A 20,500-nucleotide genomic window follows, 5' to 3' on the forward strand; every position below is an offset into this window, starting at 1 on the left:
CACCACGTCCTTTTTGCCCCCTATATTTAAAACCAGCACTAGTCCCTGCAGCCTGGTGTTGGTTTCTAAAATATGGTGGAACCCTACACATTTTGTTCCCCGTATTTTCAGAAACCACCACTGGCTAGCAAGCCTGGGGCTGGTTTGTCTTTTGGGGGGGACCTTATGTAATTTTTTTTTTTGTACATTTTTACTACTTTTTTTTTTTTTACAGGTTAAAAAAAACGGGAATTTTCGGGAAATATTCTAGGGACCCCCTAAAGATGTGTAGACATGGGGGATCACTATAGGAAGAGCATTTAGAAGTTTTTTTAGGGCAAAACAACTATGGCCATCAAATTTGGGGTACTTGAAAATGGGGATCAGCCTATTTAAAAGTTGCTAAAGTGACTTAAAAAAATCATGAAAAACCCACCTGCCGCAAACACCTGCAATCAAAAAAACACTTGGGTGCCCTTAATTAATTTATTTTTTGACACAGATTACCTTTGGGGGACTGTCTGAAGGCTGCACGGGGGTTCCCAAAATGTTGCACCCCAAAACCCCAATTCTGCACTTTTTAACGCCTGCCATTCATACTTTACCGCCTATTACATTGCATTGACTTAACGCCTAGGTGGAAAGTCATTCAAATTGAATATGGAGGAAAACTAAAACAGGCGATAATGACGTCATCGGCGGTAAATTACCGCAAATCCGGACTTAATGCCTCAAATTGAATACGGCCCTAATTTTTCTTACTGCTACAGTTTAAGCAGAAACCAACCCAGCATCTATGGATGCCACATCCAAGTAGATAGCCTAGTCACAGATGCGATCTATCAATATCAATTCTGAGTGCGGTCTCCTTGACTAAAGAGCATCTCCAAGTTGATCGGCCCACCAATCCATTGTCTTGTTAACCCAGGTAGATAAATGTAGGTTAAAGAGAGGAACTGCAAAAACAAGAGATATGGTAAGAACTTACCTTTGTTATCTCTGTTTCTACGAAGTCCATAGGGTCCACAGGGTTGACCTTGGGGTATAGGTTGGGAACCAAAACCGGGCACCACGCAGTTAAAGCTTTTAGCTCCCAGGATGCACTTGGGTCCACTCTCCCTATAACCCCACCCCCAAGCCAGAGGCACCTCAGTTTGTAAGTAGCCAAAGGCCGGAGGAGGAGAGAAAAAGAGAGAGAAAACTGGAACACTCGATAACCATACTCACAGAAATGGGAGACGGAAAACCGGTGACCAGCCACACAGCCCATTCGAAGCCAGGTGCGTCAGGGCGGGCGCCCTGTGGACCCTATGGACTTCGTAGAAACAGAGATAACAAAGGTAAGTTCTTACCATATCTCTTGTTTTCTACTTCAGGGTCCATAGGGGGCCCACAGGGTTGACCTTGGGGATGTCCCAAAGCAGTTCAACCAAGGGAGGGGACGCTCCTGTGCTGAGAGGAGAATCCGCCGCCAAAAAGGAAGCATCCGGAGAGGCAAAGGAAACAAATGCCTAGAACCTTAAAAAGGTGTGGACAGAAGACCATGTGGCCATCTAGCAAGGCAAAACAGCCAAGGCGCCACAGCGAGCCACCCACGAGGGTTACATGGCCCGAGAAAAAACAAGCATCAACAACAGAAAGGCCTACCCATGGGTAGGCCCCTGAAGAAGACATACGAGGCCGTCCAGCCAACATTTGGCCATAGGCCGGCCATCCTTTCCTGTTAAAACCAGAAATTTCAGACCACCAATAAGGAGTCCGATTTCCGTCAGGAACCTGAACGGATCACATAAATCCACAGAGGCCGGACCACAGTCAATGAGGCCACACCAGCCGAGAGGACTGGGGACTGAATGGCCTCACCATAAGTTCCAGAATAATATGGAACCTAAAAATCACTAAGAAGAAACACAGGGTGAGAGCAACTCACACCCTGACAAGATGCCCTCCAGAAGAGGGAGCCACATGAGAACGCTCCCAATTCCGACACTCACCTGGGTGATATAAACTCCCTGAGAGAAAGAGAGAAAGCCAAAGCAATAGACCATGTAATGGCTATCACAACCAGCGGTTCCATTAACTTTCCCCGGAGTTAACGAAGAACCACTACTAACTCCCAAGGAGTACCTAGGGAGGACAAATGGAGGCATAATCCAGAAAACACTCCAAAGGATGAACTGGATATCAGAGCGGAGCAATTCCATATCTTAATCATACTGACAGTGTAGAGATCCGCACTGTCAGGAAGGCCAGGCCGAGGGTGAAACCCAAGCCAGCCGGAAGGAATGCCAGAATATCTGGAAATCCTGGACCCCAGAGGATCATATCGACAGGTATAATACCATAAGAATTATGGCTGCCACAGTTTGTGGTAGGTCCCAGCAAAAGCTGATCCATGTGCTCTAATCATTCCAACGATGACAAAGCCAGGGAAGCCGTAAGACCACTGTAGGGACGCAGTCAAAGACAAACTACCCAGGTCCAAGGCAAACCCCAGGACCCTGAGACAACAGGTCTGGGCAGTGAAGCATCAGGAATGGAGTATCGATGGAGAGACTCCGAAAAACCAAGTACCCCTGACATCTGGGGCAATCAGGAGCCACCAGCAGGAAAGCATCTCCGTCTCGATTGAAACACTTCCCTCGAGGAAGAATGGAGACCGGAGAACACAGGTACGCAAATTGGAAGAACCACTTCACCGACAAAGAGTCACTGAAGGTTGCTTCAGAATCCCCAGAGTTGGACTGTAACACCATAGTGTGATAGAGTCAGAAGGCCATGAGGGTCACCTCAGGAGGACCCCCCCTCCCTGCTCACCAGGAGATGAAACCTCTCTTGGGGTAGAGACTAGTCCCCTGGATGCACGTCGTGATGGCTGAGGACTCCCGCTTCCCAATGGAGAGCACCTGAAATGAACACTGTCGAGATGGTCGGGAGGAGACCCTCAGACAATGTCCGAATGTATGACATACCTGACATTGCCACCCAACGAACAGTATTGCTAAAAAGGAAGCCACTGTTCTGACCCTGTCGGACTGAACTTTTTCAGGTTCACCGGGAAACAAGGGCTATGCCAGAGTGAAGGCCCAAGACAGGCTAAAGTTCCAACAAGTTAATTGACAGGGTGGAATCGACAGACATCCAACTGCACTGAAACGGATGCGAACCAGACACTGTCCTTAGCAAAGAATACCCTGGACGAGATGGCCATAGTCACCCGAAAAGGGACAGACTTGCCTCCGGGGAGAGCATCATCGTTTGAACAGTGATCAGACAGAAAAAACTTGTTCCATCTGGAGATAAGCCAATTATGGAAAGGCCTGGAATGGAACTAAGCCCATTCCACCCTTCCAAAGGCAGACACTGAATAGTGGACCATGCATCCCAGAGTGTAAAGACATATGTCGACTGCGCAGACATCCATGTACTCCTAATGGAAGAGTGGAGATGCCGTCTTACGCCAGAAGAATTCTCAGATTCTGAGAATCCAGCAGGGCTCCTAGGTGAAGAATACCCAGAAAGGGATGCAGGGAGGACTTTTTCCCCATTGATTAAACGTCTGCACCCTGAAGAAGCCACAGTCAACCTGACCCGGCTGTAAAGTACCCCGGTGATCCTGCTAAGAGCAGGAGGCCATCCAGGTACAGGAGCATTGGGATATACTGAACAGAAGAACTGTCAGAAAATCCAAAACGCTGGTAAACCCCTGTGGGGCTGAGAGCAGTCCCAACAGGCAGAGCCCGAAAAATCGTAAGTGCTGTGATACAGCAAACCTCAGTCCATGCTGAGGTAAGGTCTCTGTAAGTACCCGTAGGCACGCGTCCTGTATATCCAGTGATACCATAAAGTCCCCAGGTTCCAAACATAGTATGATGGAGCATAGGGATTGCCTCCTGAGCCCAGGTAGCTTTAGGAACTGGTTCAGGGAAATGAGACAGAGAATAGGCCAAAGAGGACCATTCAGCCACCGCACCAGAAAGAAAGCAGAACAACCAGTCCCTCGCTGAGAAAGTGGGGATGGCCCAATTAGCTCCGCTTACCGCAACAACTGTATAGCTTTCTGGATTTGTAAGGCCCTGTTCCGAATAAGGGCCTGAGTACCATCACATGGAAATAGGCCGCCTGAGCAAAGAGAGTGCGTACCCTCCTACCCACGTAGCCGCGGCAACTAGACACTAGTACCGGGCAAACTGAGAAAATCGCCATCTCCCAGTGGTAGGCCTGTCTCGTCAGGCTGACGATATATCCGTAGGTTCAGAAGCAGGATCGGCTGGCAGTCCAGGCCTGCTCGGAACTAGATATGTCGGCCCTTGTAAAGGCCGACAGTCTATGAAGAAACAGACCTTTAGGCTGACCCAGAGGACAAAAAGACTTAATAGTCTGAGGCCCTATAGTGAGCATAGCTGAAGGCGGGAAATTTGTACTGCCACTGTCAAGGTCAGGACCCAACAAGATATACCCTATAGATGGTATCTGCACCTCTGCATTCCCAGAGCGCAGCCATAGGGTATTACGGAGGATACCGTCGCAGCCGGAACTCTGAAAGTTAGGAGCTGGTATCCAATATAGGCATGTCCACCTATGACAACTGCATATATTACGTGAGCGACCAAATACATTTGAACCCCAGACATGTTGGAGGGGAAAAAACATTACAAATGCATCAGCTCAGTATGCAGTAGTATTAACCAACCATGCTATAGCCATGGTAGGATGGGTAACAACCCCTGAAAGCGAGTATACTGATTTCAGGCAGAGTTACCCCCTACGGATCAGAAGAATCCGACCACGCAGGAATGGGAGGCGTAGTAACGTCTGTAATCATACGAGTAACATGCCCATCCACCCCAGGAGGGGCTCATGATGACCCTCAGGGAATTTGGGACAGGAGACCAAACACTGTTGTAATACCTCATATCTGGCAACAGCCAGAGTCCCGCCATGCGATCCACCCGCTAGTCAGCAACAGGGAACCAGAAGGCACGTAATACTGAGGGTGTATGATACAGGTGCAGGTCAACATTCACTCTAACCAGAATGGACCTGCTACCAGCCCTAAAACAGGGATAATAATACTTGAGATAGGCTTCCCCCCGTGTAAGAGGGAAAGAGCCCAAAACAGTATCCAGTTCATGGTAGAGCCAAGTGGGAAGTAACCACAGGGCGTCAACCACGCCAATTTGCATTTCATAGAAAAACGACATCCACCCAGGGTGGCTGTTGTGGTAATCCCTGCAAGGGGCATGACAGACTATTGTGGCACCAGGGGGAATTCATATACTCGAAAAACCCCTGTAGGGAGCGGTAGTCTGTGTCACAGGGGAAGAGTGCAAGAAACTGCGAGATACCCTGAGATGAAAAAGGGCATTATGGTGAAGTAACCCCAAGTGAGGTACAACAATGGTGCCCGCCCGGCGATCCGCAATTAAGAGGATCCCGAGAAAACAAACCGCCCAAGGGGGTCGTGAAAGGGGCCGGCACCCGATGACGCCACATACAGAACCCTTTAAGAGTTAAATCCTCCGCACTAACACCTGCAGCACATGGCTTGCAGGATAGTAAAAATGGGTGCAGTATAACGCTCTCTCCTGGTCAGACATATCTGACCAAGCCTTGTGATCAAGCAGCGCTATACTGGTCCTGACTGATACTAAAAATTAACTGCAGGGACCCATTTTCAGCGTATGCAACACACAGTTCCACTCAAAATATGGCAACGTGCAGCACGCAACAGTATGTGACAAACCTCACAAATATTAACAAGTATATAAATGTGAGTCTCAGAACCACCCCAAGTACAGCTGTATTAGGGCAGATAAGGAAAGGGATAGATATACACTGACAGGTGAGAGAATAAAGTACAGTCAGCACTAGCATAAGTCACATACAATGCAGATATACACATATATACATAAACATGTCATATAATATACTGCACTATTACACTGCATTCAACTGCCCAGATTCAGTGTCTGGGAAGGCTACAGCGCTGTGTACACTGACCTGATGGTGAGGTACGCAGGGGGACTGGGCTCACTGCCATCTCCGGAGATCTCTGCTGCACCACAGAGAAAATGGCCGCTGGAGACCTCAGAAGAAGCGTGGCCCGCGGAGGAAGCAGCTCAGCGACGCCAGACTATGGATACTGAAAGGCGCGCTGAGCTGAGGGGAGGAGCCGCTGTAACAGGGAAGGCTGTCTCCCCTGGCCGGCTATTAACCCCCGGGACGCCGGCTCCCTGCACCGAACACTAAGTCCCTGGTGGTCTAGTGGACACACGGGGTATGGGGGGCCCGCCGCCACTGCCGGCGCCTCCGGTCTGTCCCCAGAGACCGGAGGCACAGGACTGCATTTCAAATGCGCGGATCACCGCAAGCGGTGACCCGCGCCTTACCTGCTCCCCGTGGATCCGGCAGCAGTCCTGGGCGCCCACAGAGTCCGGCTAGTACAGACTCTGGGGTCCCGCTGAGATCCCCAGATCTGTACTGGCGTCTCAGCGCCAGCGGGGTGACGGAGCGGCAGCTTAGACGTCCTATGGACAGTCTGACGCTGCCGCTCTGAAGAATCCAAAGTAAAAATAAAAAACTCTGTCCTTTAGAAAAAAATAAAGCTTAGGGGCTGCTAATCAGCCCTCCCTGCACTAAACGGTGACCCGATTCCGGCCGGGCACCAACTTAAACTGAGGTGCCTCTGGCTTGGGGGTGGGGTTATAGGGAGAGTGGACCCAAGTGCATCCTGGGAGCTAAAAGCTTTAACTGCGTGGTGCCCGGATTTGGTTCCCAACCTATACCCCAAGGTCAACCCTGTGGACCCTGAAGTAGAAATCCTTAATATAAACCTTAGACGAAATACACCACACTAACAGATTATAGAGTGGATGCACAAATTACTCTCATTTTCAGACACAAATAACAAGAGATATGGTAAGAACTTACCTTTGTTATCTCTGTTTCTACGAAGTCCATAGGGTTGACCTTGGGGTATAGCTGGATCTGGATCCACGGGCACCACGCAGTTAAAGCTTTGCTGCTCCCAGGATGCACTTGGGTCCGTCCTCCTCTATACCCCGCACCCGACCACAGGCACCTCAGTTGGTAAGCAGCTAAGGCCGGAGGAGGAGACTAAACAGAGAGAAGGAAGACTGGAACACACAAGAAACCATACTCACAGAAATGGGAGACGGAAAACCGGTGACCAGTCATATAGCCCATATGAAGCCAGGTGCGTCAGGGCGGGCGCCCTGTGGACCCTATGGACTTCGTAGAAACAGAGATAACAAAGGTAAGTTCTTACCATATCTCTTGTTTTCTACTTCAGGGTCCACAGGGTTGACCTTGGGGATGTCCCAAAGCAGTTCAACTAAGGGCGGGGACGCTCCTGTGCTGAAAGGAGCACCCGGCGCCCGAAGGATGCATCCTGAGAGGCGAAGGTGTCAAACGCATAGAACCTCAAAAACGTTTGAATTGAAGACCAAGAGGCCGCCTTACACAGCTGAACAGCGGAGGCGCCACGTCTAGCAGCCCAAGAGGGACCCACAGAACGAGTGGAATGAGCCTTAACAGAGGCTGGCACAGGTAAACCCTCCTGTGCATAAGTCTCACAAATAACGGAACGAAGCCAACGGGCTAACGTTTGCTTGTTGGCAGGCCAACCCCTCTTGTGAAAACCGAAGAGGACAAACAATGAATCCGACTTCCTAACCGAAGCAGTCCGGTCCACATAAATTCTAAGTGCCCAGACTACATCTAAGGAAGCCTCACCAGCTGAAAGATCAGGTGACTGAAAAGCTGGCACAACAAGTTCCTGATTAATGTGGAACTTTGAGACCACTTTGGGCAAAAACTCAGGACGAGTGCGGAGCACCGCTCTGTCCTAGTGAAAAATCAGAAAGGGAGGGCGACAGGAAAGCGCCCCCAATTCTGACACCCTCCTGGCAGAAGCAATTGCCAGGAGAAAAACGGTCTTAAAAACGTCAGCCACTTGAGTTCCACCGACTCAAGCGGCTCAAAAGGAGGACCCTGCAAGACCCGTAGTACCACCGCCAAGTCCCAAAGAGCCACCGGAGGCACAAAGGGAGGCTGGATCCTGAGAACACCCTGGAAAAAGGTGTGAACATCCGGTAGTGTAGCAATCCGACGTTGAAACCACACGGACAAAGCAGACACATGAACCTTCAGAGAGGCAAGGCGTAAGCCGAGGTCCAAACCTGATCGAAGGAACTCCCAAGATTCTGGAAACCCGGAACACCTGAGGATCATAGCTTCTGGATTCACACCACCGAAAGTAAGTGTGCCACACCCTATGGTAAATCCGTGCGGAAGCAGGCTTGCGTGCCCTAAGCATGGTACCAATGACCGAACTGGAGAAACCCCGAGACCTTAAGATGGCTGTCTCAAGAGCCACGCCGTCAAAGACAGCCGACCCAGATCCGGGTAAAGGCAGGGCCCTTGAGACAATAGGTCCTGACGCTGAGGAAGAAGGTACGGAGCGTCGATGGAGAGGCACCTCAGATCGGAGTACCAAGGACGTCTGGGCCACGCCGGAGCTACCAGCACGAGCGTGCCGCCATCCTGTTTGAATTTCCGCAGAACCCGTGGAAGCAGGGATATCGGAGGAAACAGATACGCCAGGTGAAACGTCCATTTCACCGACAGCGCGTCTACCAGACAGGCGCCTGCGTCTCTTGTCCTTGACCCGTAAACAGGCAACTTGTGATTGTGACGGGAGGCCATCAAGTCCAGCTCCGGCAGCCCCCACCTGTCCACGAGTAGCTGAAACACCTCTGGGTGAAGCAACCATTCCCCGGGATGCACGTCGTGACGGCTGAGGAAGTCCGCCTCCCAATTGAGGACTCTGGGAATGAAGACTGCCGAGATCGCTGGAATGTGACACTCCGCCCAAGCAAGAATGCGAGACACCTCAGACATCGCTGCCCGACTGCGAGTTCCTCCTTGGTGGTTGATGTACGCCACCATGGTGGCGTTGTCGGACTGCACCTGAACCGCCCTTCCGTGAAGAGCGGGGCCGGATGACTGCAGGGCCCTGTATACTGCCCGCAGTTCTAGAATGTTGATGGGAAGAAGAGCTTCTTCCGCGGACCAACGACCCTGAATCGATAATGAGCCGGTCACTGCTCCCCAACCCCGAAGACTGGCATCCGTCGTGAGCAGGACCCAGTCCGGGATCCAAAAGGGGCGCCCCTCGAGCAGATGAGCCGTCTGAAGCAACCAAGCCAAAGACTGCCGAACCTCCGGGGACAACACCAGGAACTGAGAGCGGATCCGGTGTGGTAACCCGTTCCATTCTGATAGAATCAGCCCCTGCAGGGGCCGGGAATGGAACTGGGCAAATTCCACCATGTCGAATGTCGACACCATGGACCCCAGAACTCTCATAGCCGAATGAACCGACAGGCGGCAACTGCTCAGGCAACTGTGTATCTGCAGCTGGAGGGAGGAGACTTTCTCCGGAGTCAGGAAGATCCTTTGCTGACGAGAATCCAGCAGGGCTCCCAAATGAACCATCCGCTGAGATGGAATCAGGGAGGACTTTTTCCAATTTATCAGCCACCCGTGCGCTTGCAGGCAAGCGATCGTCAGGTAGAGATGTTGAAGCAGTACCTCCGGGGAGCTCGCCAGCAACAGGAGGTCGTCCAGATACGGCAGCAGCCGTACATTCTGGTTCCGCAGATGTGCGGCCATGACCGCCATAATCTTCGTGAACACCCGCGGTGCCGTGGAGAGACCAAAGGGTAGCGCCCGGAACTGATAGTGGTGTTGAAGGATAGCGAACCTCAGATACCTCTGGTGCGAAGGTGCTATCGGAACATGGAGGTAGGCGTCCTGGATATCCAGGGACACCATGTAATCCCCCGGTTCCATCGCCAGAATGATGGAACGTAACGTCTCCATCCTGAACTTGGGAACTCTGAGGAATTTGTTCAGAGACTTCAAGTTGAGGATAGGGCGATGAGAACCATTGGGTTTCTGCACCAGAAACAGAGAAGAATAGTACCCCATCCCTCTTTGTAATTGAGGAACGGGAACAATGACCCCTGCTTTCAGCAAGGACTCTACGGCTACTTGAATCTGTAAGGTCTTAGTCGTATCCTGAGAAGGACTGGTGCAGAAAAACTGGCGGGGCGGTCTGTCCCGAAAAGACAGGGCGTACCCCTGGGAGACCACTTCTCGAACCCAGGCATCCGTGGTGGTATCGTGCCAGCACTGGGCAAACAGAAGAAGTCGGCCTCCCACTCTGGGGTCCCCCAGAGGGAGGCCCGTCCCATCAGGCAGAGGGCTTATCCTCCTGCTTGGAAGAAGGGCACCTGGCACTCCAGGCCTGATTCTTTAGAAGCGGCCTTGGTCGCCGACTGCCTCGGGAAGGACTGACCTTTAGCCTTGCCCTGAACCCGAAAGGACCGAAAGGCAGTGCTCCGTACCTTGGTAGGTGCAGAAGCCGAAGGGAGGAAGGCTGACTTAGACTTAGCCAGCGTATCCACAATTTTGTCCAAGTCTGGACCAAAAAGCAACTCCCTATTAAAAGGTAAGGCCTCCAGGCCCTTTTTGGAGTCCGCGTCAGCTCTCAAAGACCTCAGCCACAAGGACCGATGCGCCGACACAGCTGCAGCCGACACCCGAGAGGTCAGCAAGCTCGCGTCTAACGAAGCTTCCCCGATGTAGGAAGCCGCATCCCTCATTTGTCCTATCAACGCTTTCTGGATCTCCGGAGAATCTTCCGGAAAGGTATCCTCCAAGGCGTTGGCCCAGCTCTCGATGGCCTTAGCCACCCAAGAGATGGCCATGGACGGACGGGCCACCGCCCCCGAGAGTGAGTAAATAGACTTTAAACAAATCTCCACTTTCCTGTCCGTGGGATCTTTCAGGGAGGAGATAGACGGCAGAGGCAGCGTAGCGCTTTTAATTAAGCGGGTAACGTGGGAATCCACCGCAGGCGGAGTTTCCCACTTCCTGCAATGAGCCTCAGGAAACGGATAGTTTGAAGCCAACCGTTTCTGCGGTTGGAATCTCTTGCTGGGCAACTGCCAGGCCCCTGCCATATGATCCGTTAACTGGTCTGACAGGGGAAAAACCGTCGAAGTCACCTTGGCCTTTTTAAAGTTAGGGTACTTTGACCTGGGTGCCTGCACATCCTCCTCAATATGAAGGATGGCCCGCACCGCCCTAACCAATGCTGGCACATTAATGGAGGACTTAGCCTCCACCTCCTGGGCCCCGGCATCCGAGTCAAAGTCTTCATGGATCTCTCCGTCATCCGAAGACACATCCGTGTCCGTAAACTGAGCCGCCACTGAAGCCGGAACGGGTCGCTTGGACGCCCGTGGGGGCAAATCACTGTGCAACATAGATTGAAAGGCCGATGACGAAGCCGCCAGGCTCTGAACAGAGCTGGAGAGGACATCCACCCAGGGAGGGGGCACCGTCTGAGGATACCCCTGAAACGGCACCATGGACTGCTGCGGCACCGTGGGAGATTGCACAAATACAAGCAAACCTGCATAAGGACCCACAGTCTGAGACCCGGGCGGAGACTGCACCAGACGCGTCACACCTGGGGAACGGGGGATGGTAGGCTGGGGCAACGCCCTAGAAGGGGCCGCAGTCGGGAGCGCAAGCCGGTCCGCGATCGACGCCAGCACCTGCGTAAACATCACCCACGGAGGATCCTGCGCCACCGGGGGTTTAGAGGGACCAGGCACCAGCTGGCACCGCCCGCACAGACCGTCCTGAGACAAATCCGCCCCGTCGACCCCTGCCGAACAGCGACGGCAGGAAAACAACACAGGAGCCTCGGAGCGCTCATTCTCCTCATCAGACATGACACAAACTTTTTGCAATAAACGTGCATCACCAAAATGAGGTAAGGCGTATAACACCCACGCACACCCAAGTATGCAACACAAACAGCCCACAATCTGGTACTGAGTAGCACACCGCTGTATGTGACGGACCTCACAAATACATAGATCTATATAAGTGAGGTACACAGAAAGAACACCCTCCCCCACGCACCTGCGGGCCGTAGGAGAAGGAAAGGGATAGGTAAAAAGCTGACAGTAAGTAGAAAAAGCACAGACAGCAGCACTAACAATAGTCACATACCATGCAGGAAGTTATACTCACTGCACCTTCAGCTACAATCAACCTCCCAGATTCAGTGTCTGGGAGGGCTATAGCGCTGCGAACACTGTCCTGATCAGGGGAGGGGTACGCAGGGGGACCGGTTCACTGGAAGCCTGCCTGGGAGCTCTGCGTTGCTGCCTGGGAAGATGGCCGCCGGAGAGCTCTGAGGAGGAGTGGCCGAAAGAGCACAGCCCAGCGACGCCAGCACGCTTGAGAGAAGGCGCGCTGGGCTGAGGGGAGGAGCCGCTCAAGCAGGGAAGGCCGCCTCCCCTGCTAGTATGGAACCCCAGGGACGCCGTTCCCTGCCGGCCTTACACCCTGGTGGTCCAGCGGACACGCGGGGTATTCCACAGAGGGGGGAGCCCGCCGCCGCTACTAGCGCCGCCGGTCTGTCCCCAGAGACCGGCGGCATAAAGACTGCATAACTTCCCCCGCGCGCAGCGCTGACAGCGCTGCACGCAGCTTACCTGGCCCCTTGAGTCCAGCAGCAGTCTGTGGGAGGTCCCGGAGCCACGCTAGCACTGACTCCGGGGTCCCGCTGCGATCCCCGGATCAGTACCGGCGTCACGGGGCTTGTTGGAGCGGCAGCATGGACGTCCAGATGGACAGTCTTATGCTGCCGCTCTGAAGATAGTAAAAAAATAAAATAATAAAATCTTCTTTAATAAAAAAAAAATTCAAATAAAGCTTAGGGGCTGCTTATGCAGCCCCACTGCTCCAGGGTGACCCGACTCCGGCCGGGCACCAGCTAAAACTGATGTGCCTGTGGTCGGGGGCGGGGTATAGAGGACGACGGACCCAAGTGCATCCTGGGAGCAGCAAAGCTTTAACTGCGTGGTGCCCGTGGATCCAGATCCAGCTATACCCCAAGGTCAACCCTGTGGACCCCCTATGGACCCTGAAGTAGAAAAAAACATTAAACAATCATTTTACAACAAATTCTTACAGAAAGAAAATATCTTTATGACAATCCACCCTTTAGATCATCCCCCCAACAGTATAGAGAAAGAGAAAAACAGTAGCACCCAAATAACAGCGTAAAGCGACAGGCTACATCAGCCAGCATTCAGTGTGTCCGAGACAGGAAGTTCTGGCATGCTTCACCAGCATGGAAGTGTGCAGTGAGAAAAAAACACCGGGTTAACTCCTCCCCTGTGGTCTGACGTAATATGATAGACCGTTCTCTATACGCCAAGCACAGGTTTCTGAACCAGAGCTGTAGAGTCTCTAAGCTAAACCTTCAACTTTGACTCCTCTATTAGTAAAATGTTCTTGAGTGTTAAAGTGCCAGTCTCTTCATGCCAAATCTATACCCTAGTGTTCCAGCGTCCACCATTAAAAGAACACATTTTCAAGTAAATCTCACATATACATTACCAAAAAAAGAGTTGTACACATACAGTGCATCCAGAAAGTATTCACAGCGCTTCACTTTTTCCACATTTTGTTATGTTACAGCCTTATTCCAAAATGGAATAAATTTATTTTTGTCCTCAAAATTCTACACACAATACCTCATAATGACGGGTAAAGTTTTTTTGAACTATACATGAACCAATGCACAATATTCACACAAAAAGGATTATGGGGACTTACTCCTTTCTTTGATGCTAATTGTCTGGGTTGTGTGGCATTCCCAGTCAATAATTCCCAATTTACAATCGGAACAGGTTCTAGAACTGAGAAAGAATGGACCAAACAAATTATTACATATGGCTTGTAAAGAATACCTAGGACAATCATGTACAGAATTATCATCACAAAAAATACCTCTAATGATCTAGTACAGTAGATTAATACACACAACTGATTTTTACACATTAAGTGGAATTACTACTGGATTACTTTATAAATCGTCCCAAACAGGATGAAAAGAAATAGAGAGCATATCCAATTGATCTACGCTAGGTTTCGGCAAACTGTGCATAGCTTGCACCATTCATGCTTTCTGTTGAAAACCACCCTCTTTTTTTTGGTGTGAGTATAGTATACAGCTAAACCTATCCCCAACAGTGTACATTGGTTGAAGACCTTGAGTTTGAACTTGGATGTCCGATAACATATCAATTTATTCATTTATAAATGAGGGACAGAGCCTGGTGTACAATATGTCAATGCCGCACGCTATCAGCTGGTGCTTTCAGTCTGCGCATGCATCCAAGTCGCACTGCGCTTGCGTCCTGATGGTTACCACTGAAAGCCGCACAACGAATTTAGATGCAGAGTGGGGCAATTTCAGTGGGTATCCTTGGTGGTAACAGAAGGGTGGTTAGTCAGTAGCAGGGATGTTGCGGTCTACTGCATCTATTGCCGCAGTTGCACTGATTTTGACAACCAAGACATATAGTCTGCACCTCCATAGGGCTGATGTAATGTTCGATGGGGCAGCCGATGGTGCTACTTAATACACAAAGTCTAATTACCGCTGCAGCCAGTGGGCGTCTCTGTGAGAATCCTATTGGCTGCGGCATTAGCATAAAGCAGTCACATTGTGGCAAAAGATGCAGACGTGGCTGCATTAGTATGCACTTCTGAATCAGGCCCTCAAGCTCAAACAAATGGTCTTTTAAACGCACTTTATACAATTTTCTTACTCTGCTCCCATTTTAAGTTAAATGACATTAACATTTTAATATCAAATGTCATCTGTATTAGACAAAATTAAATCGAATCCTACCTGATTTCCCGAAAATGCCACCTTTTCCCAATGCAGATGCCAGACACGATGGCTCACAGATGTACCGTATAACTAGCAGAGTGTTCTCATGCGGTATGTACAGTTTATTATCATAACTCCAGAGCTGAGGAAAGCAGTGGGAAAATTCAGGTCATTAAATTGTTAAGAGGACCACAATTACTAATAACCAAGATAGAAGTAGACGCACTCTTTAAAAAGAAAGACTGGAACGCCAAAGTAGTAAACACTGCCTGTGCCCCACCTAAAAGACATTGTGAGGTTATTAAGTGTCTGCAACATCGGTGTATGTAGAAAGGGTTATAACTAGGGATGTGCAGGCTCGGTTCTACTCTGTTCCGTTCGGTTTTTTTTACCGAATCTTATTGGGTTTCAGCTGTCACAAGTTTTGGATAGCCAATAAGATTCGGTAAAAAAAACCGAACGGAACAGAGTAGAACCGAGCCTGCACATCCCTAGTTATAACATTTTTGGAGAACTTTGCAGGTTTGTCTCATAGCTACCAATAAGAAATACAAGTGTGGTTTGACCGGACTCATTTTAATATGGCATCAATCTGGCACTTCCTTGCATTAAACTGTGCAAATTGTACAGTCCTGAAGATCAAAGACTACTTTTCCCAAACCTTGATGCAAAAGCACACCATAACTCATATATTGTCAAACATGCATACTCCTCCCGACATAAGAAATTTAATTACTATAGCACCTTGCACGTCATCCCCTGCATCTATTTTGTCTAGTGAAAAGCACAAGGAACCCTCAACCACTTCGCACTGCATAAGAGGGGCATTTGAATTTCTGATCTCCCACAGGACAGATCTACCACAATGGTCACACTTTTCCAAGGCCAAGTCCAACAAGTGAGTACTAGCTAGTACTAGAGAGGGAGAACCTTAACTAAGCCTGCCACTGATATCACCAGGCTCTGTGCCCAGGTCCATTCATCTGCAGGCGGCACTACAGAAAGGAAGCCCTTAGCCAAGTGCCCTCACTACAGCAGAGTAATTGCCTGTTTGTTTTGAGGATACTATCTCCCAAATTACATGTGGCGAGCTAGACAAGCTCAGCAATAGAGAGGGCCACGCAGGTTTTGCAAAGGCTGCACCACCACCTGCGTCTGTGCTGACATCCATCAAACTGGCACACTGTAAAGCATCCAGGTATAACATCTAGAAGACAATTCCTGGTAAAAAAAAGTATAATGAAAAAATTGTGGCACCACACCTTAATCCTAGTAATACCCCCTTTAGTAGACATGAAGGATAAAACTGGATTTTGTTTTTTACCTGATATATACATTTCTCAGATGCCATGGGAAACAATGGTGCTAGAGGAGTCTGGGAACTAAACTTTCAGTTCAGGCTCCTGCACTCTATACCTCGCCTGGGGCAAGCATTTTACACTAGTAAAGCCCATTGTACAAGAGGAGAAAACCAGCCGCAACCCAAAACCACCACCCAGGAGCATAAGGGAAGACATCCAGTATCCCCTATGGCACCAGAGAAATGGATTTATCAGGTAAGAACCAAAATCATGTTCTCTCTAAGCCATGGGGGACACTGGAGACAAAAATGGGGCATCCCAAAGCTGTTAAAGGTGTGTGACGAGGACCACGTGGCAGCTATACAAAGCCTCTCTGCCAAAAGCGCCACAACAAGCCAACAACGACGTCCCCACAGGCCAGGTCAAGTGAGTCATCACCGATTCTGGAAACGGCAGGTTAGCCGATGCATCAGCCTGACAGATGACTGCCCTAATCCAATGGGCAGGCCAATCCACCTTAACAAAATAAAGCACACACACAGCCTGTGCAAAGAAAATCCTTAGATCTATCAATATAGAAGAGCACACATTACGTTCAAAGACCGTAAAGATGACTGAAGCTCCAAGTGATACTCAACAGCAAATGAAGGGACCACAATCTCCTGATTAATATGACAATGAGAGAACTTTCCAGGTGAAAAATCAGGAATGGATATCGGTGAGATAACACTTAAATCCGAGACCTGACGAGCTGAAGAGCCCACCAGAAGGAAAACCCATCATCCATGTGAGCTGAGGTCCATTGATTGCAAAGGCTCAAAGGGAGACTGTTGGAAGAGCCCAGAGAAACCAAGTTCCAGGGCGCATACGAGTGACAAAGGAGAGCTAAATGTGTAGCACCCAATCTAGAAGATTCTGCACTGCAGGAAGAACAGCTGTCTTTGAAAATAAATGGAGAGGGCAGAAACCTGAACATTCAAGGAAGACAGACAGAATCTTGAAGAAATAGATCCAGCTTCCAAAGAGCCCACCAGGAGAAGTAAGCTTTACACACCCGGTAGTACACTTTAGCAAATACATGTCTCCTGGCATACAGCATAGTGAACCCCTAGACTTCAGGAGGGCTGTCTCAACAGTCACCCTGTCAAAGCCAGGCAAGAAAAAAAAACGGAAAGGACCCTGTGAGAGAAGTTACATCCTGAGACGAAAGCGTGAAGGTGGGGCTATAGACATTCATTGGAGGTCGGGGTACAACGCCATGTGTGGCCAATCTAGAGTGACCAGGATGGGCACCCTTGCCTTCTTGCTTTAGTTTGCAGATGACCCAAGGCAGGAAGGACATTGAGGGAAAGATGTACAGTAGCAGGATGACCACGGGACAGACAACGCATCTACTAGAAAAGTCCCTGGATCCTGGAACAGTAGTGGGTCAGCTTGTGGTTCAGATGAGACATCATCATGTCTACGGAGGGGCGGCCCCAGTGGTCCACGAGTTGTTGAAGACCTTCGGATGAAGAGACTATTCTTATAGTTGGACATTCTGACGGCTGAGGCTGTTGACCCCTGGGACAGACTGACAACAAAGATGGGAGAAACAGTTCCACTACCTGAGGATCCTGCAAGCCTCGCACATGGCTTGGAGGCTCCTTGATTGATGTAGGAAACCGCTGTGGCAGTTTTCTGATCAAACCTTGACTGGATGATCTATGAGAAGGTATCTTGCTAAAGGAGAAGCGATCGTACCATGGTCTGCATGGAGACAATCTTGTCCCGAGGGAGGTAAACACTCTAAGCCTGGGTTTACAAGAGAACTCTCAAGTGTATCATGCGCAAACAAGGCACAAGACTGGATTTGCACCGTTGGACTGCAGGATTTAAATGGTTATTCACATGTGCTCCAATAGAGTATTTGCAGACTGTGACGCAATGAAATGATCGTCCAGAGAAGGATTTATCCTGAAACTACAAAACCACAGAAATTCCGCCAATCAGCCACATCACCTTGGTGAACACCCAAGGAGCAGTCAATAAACCAAAGGGCACAGCCCAAAACTGGTAGTGGTCCAAGATGAACGCGAAGCACAGGAAACACTGATTCTCCTAAATCAGGATATGCAAATAAAAATCCCTGACATCAAGGGACACCACTAAACCCTCCACTCCCAGAGAGTGCATAATGGACCTGAGGGACTCCAGCCTGGAAACCCGGAAATAAATGTTCAGCGACTTCAGTTTCAGAATGGGACGAAACCAACCATACAATTTCCTACGAAGAGGTTGGAATAAAAACACAGTACAGGGGAAACATCCAAGGCCAGATGGGACTTGAGGGAGTTTTGCGGGACCCTGGCAGACTCATGGTGAAGAACCAACTGGAAGGAACCTCGTCTTTAGAACGTAGCCCCATTTTACAATGCCTCGCATCCAAGAATTCAAATTCGTCCGCTATCACTTCGCAAAAAGACTGAAGTCGGCCTTTCCACGGTAGGAGAACCCCCAGGTGAGAGAACAGCCCATCAAGCAGACTGCTTGTCTGAAGGCTTAGAAGCGGGATTGCAACCTGTCCAGGAGCATCTACCTCTAGCTTTACCACCTGTGGAATAGGAACCATGGCCCCAATAGAAGGGTTGGTACCATGGCGGTCATTGTGAATGAAGGAGAAAATGTTTGACTTCAGAGTCATGGGTGGTAGAAAGGCAGACTTAGAGGTTGCTTCGGAAGCAATAACTTTGTCCAGTTCTGGGCCAAAAAGCACCTTGCCACTGAAAGGGACTTTTTGGATTTCGTGTCGGGCTGCCACGTGCACAGCCAGAGTGCCCACCTGGCCGCCACTGACGAAGCTCTGGGCGAAAAGATTGCCTTTCCAGATAAGCCGCTGCTTCCTGGATGTTTTCCACAGTGAGTGGAAGGCATTGTACAGGGAGTTCGCCCACATTTCAAAGGCCTTGGAAACTCATGCTGACGAATAAGCCGGTCACATGGATGCACAAGCCACCGAGAAAATTGCCTTAAGAAAATCTTAAGGCAAGGTGGGTGTGTCTCCCATTTATTCCTGTCAGAAGGTGGGAGTAAATAACAGAATATGCTTGGAGACCTGGAACCGCTTATTTGAGAGAGCCCAAGAAATCCTCAAATTTTGGAGGAAGGAAAGGTTACTGCTTCCTTCTTCTTGCATTTAAATAAGGACAAATCCTGAGGAGGAGTGTTCCCTGAATTCTTAATCAACAGTGTGGATTTAACCGCGTTTATGAAGGCTTCCACTTTCACTGTGATATTAAGATATTCCTTCTGTAGGGAGGAAATTTCTAAAATCAGAATCCTGCTGAAGATCATTCTCAACCCCTGAACAGATACTACAGCGGGGCCTTCCAACGCTCATCCGCAGGAAAGGTTACATTTTTCTAACATGGTCCGGGACAGGGTAGAAGCCCACACTGGCTCCGGCAGAGGGTCTGCTACCTGCCTGGGATCTCTACAACTGCGCGGCTGCAGAGCAGAAATCAGAGTCCTGACAACTAACAATTTTGTCCTGACATTTCTTGCAATAAAAATGGACTTTTGGAAAGAAGCACCACTCTCTAAGAAAACTCTGGAAAAATTCCCAGTAGACATTATACCTGAATGCACCGTAATACCCTCAGAAGGCACTAAAGTGGCTAATTTGGGATACTGATAAGAACTGAAGGTTATTTACAGGTTAAAAATAAAAACTAACTAAATTTACACAGCAAATTATGAAGAAAAAAACCAATCCTGATTGAGAAGATATGATGCAATTTAACGTTTCAGGAAATAAATGTAGCAGGCTTTAAAATATGCAAGCATACATGGAGCAGGGAGACATACCTATTCTAACAAACCCCTTGCTAACACCTGCAGCTGAAGAGGAGAGAACATAACAGAAACCTGCAACACTAGTACAGCACAGCACCATATGGCTAGATAAGGTGGGCTGAGAAAAATCATGACCTGCCCGCGTGAGGTATAGCGTGGGGGAGACCCAGCACTCTACGCAGGCAAGATGAGTGTAAGATTTGAAGATGGCTGCCTAGCATCTAAGGGAAGGAGAATGGGGAGGACTCCTGGCGGGCTGCCAGAGGGGGAGCACGGCGAGAGAATGTGGATGTGAGAACAAGTCTGGTCTGGGGACTGTCTGTGACTTGCCACATTACTAGCCGCGCGGAGAACTGAGCCACTTCTGCCGATAGTGTTTGCAGTGCAAAGGTTCTGGTCACTACTTGATGTGGCAGTGCCTGCTGCCCACCAGGAGATTTTACATGCTGGAAGCAAGTTAGCATCCAGAATAGGTACCAAACAGTACTTCCTCAGCCCGCTTCTGGAAACCTATAGCCGCCCAGGCTATATGTTGCCATAAAAAATCTCCAATAGTAAAAAAAAAATTTAGTAAAAAGGCTGCCAGGCA

The 20,500-nt window shown here is 49.6% G+C and overlaps 1 protein-coding gene across 1 annotated transcript in view; it reads right to left on the reverse strand.

Annotated features, from left to right (window-relative positions):
* The window catches only part of NOL11 (nucleolar protein 11), a 64,238-nt gene that overhangs the window by 27,806 nt on the left and 15,932 nt on the right, over positions 1-20,500 (reverse strand). Inside the window, exons 9-10 of the mRNA XM_088468530.1 lie at positions 14,795-14,918; positions 13,714-13,796 (exon numbers count right to left, since the gene is read on the reverse strand). Coding sequence (XP_088324656.1) covers positions 13,714-13,796; positions 14,795-14,918 — 207 coding nt within the window. The remainder of the gene's footprint in view (positions 1-13,713; positions 13,797-14,794; positions 14,919-20,500) is intronic.

The sequence above is a fragment of the Taudactylus pleione genome, unplaced genomic scaffold, assembly GCF_031769625.1.
Source record: "Taudactylus pleione unplaced genomic scaffold, aTauple2 ptg000012l, whole genome shotgun sequence".
Classification (NCBI taxonomy): Eukaryota; Metazoa; Chordata; class Amphibia; order Anura; family Myobatrachidae; genus Taudactylus; species Taudactylus pleione.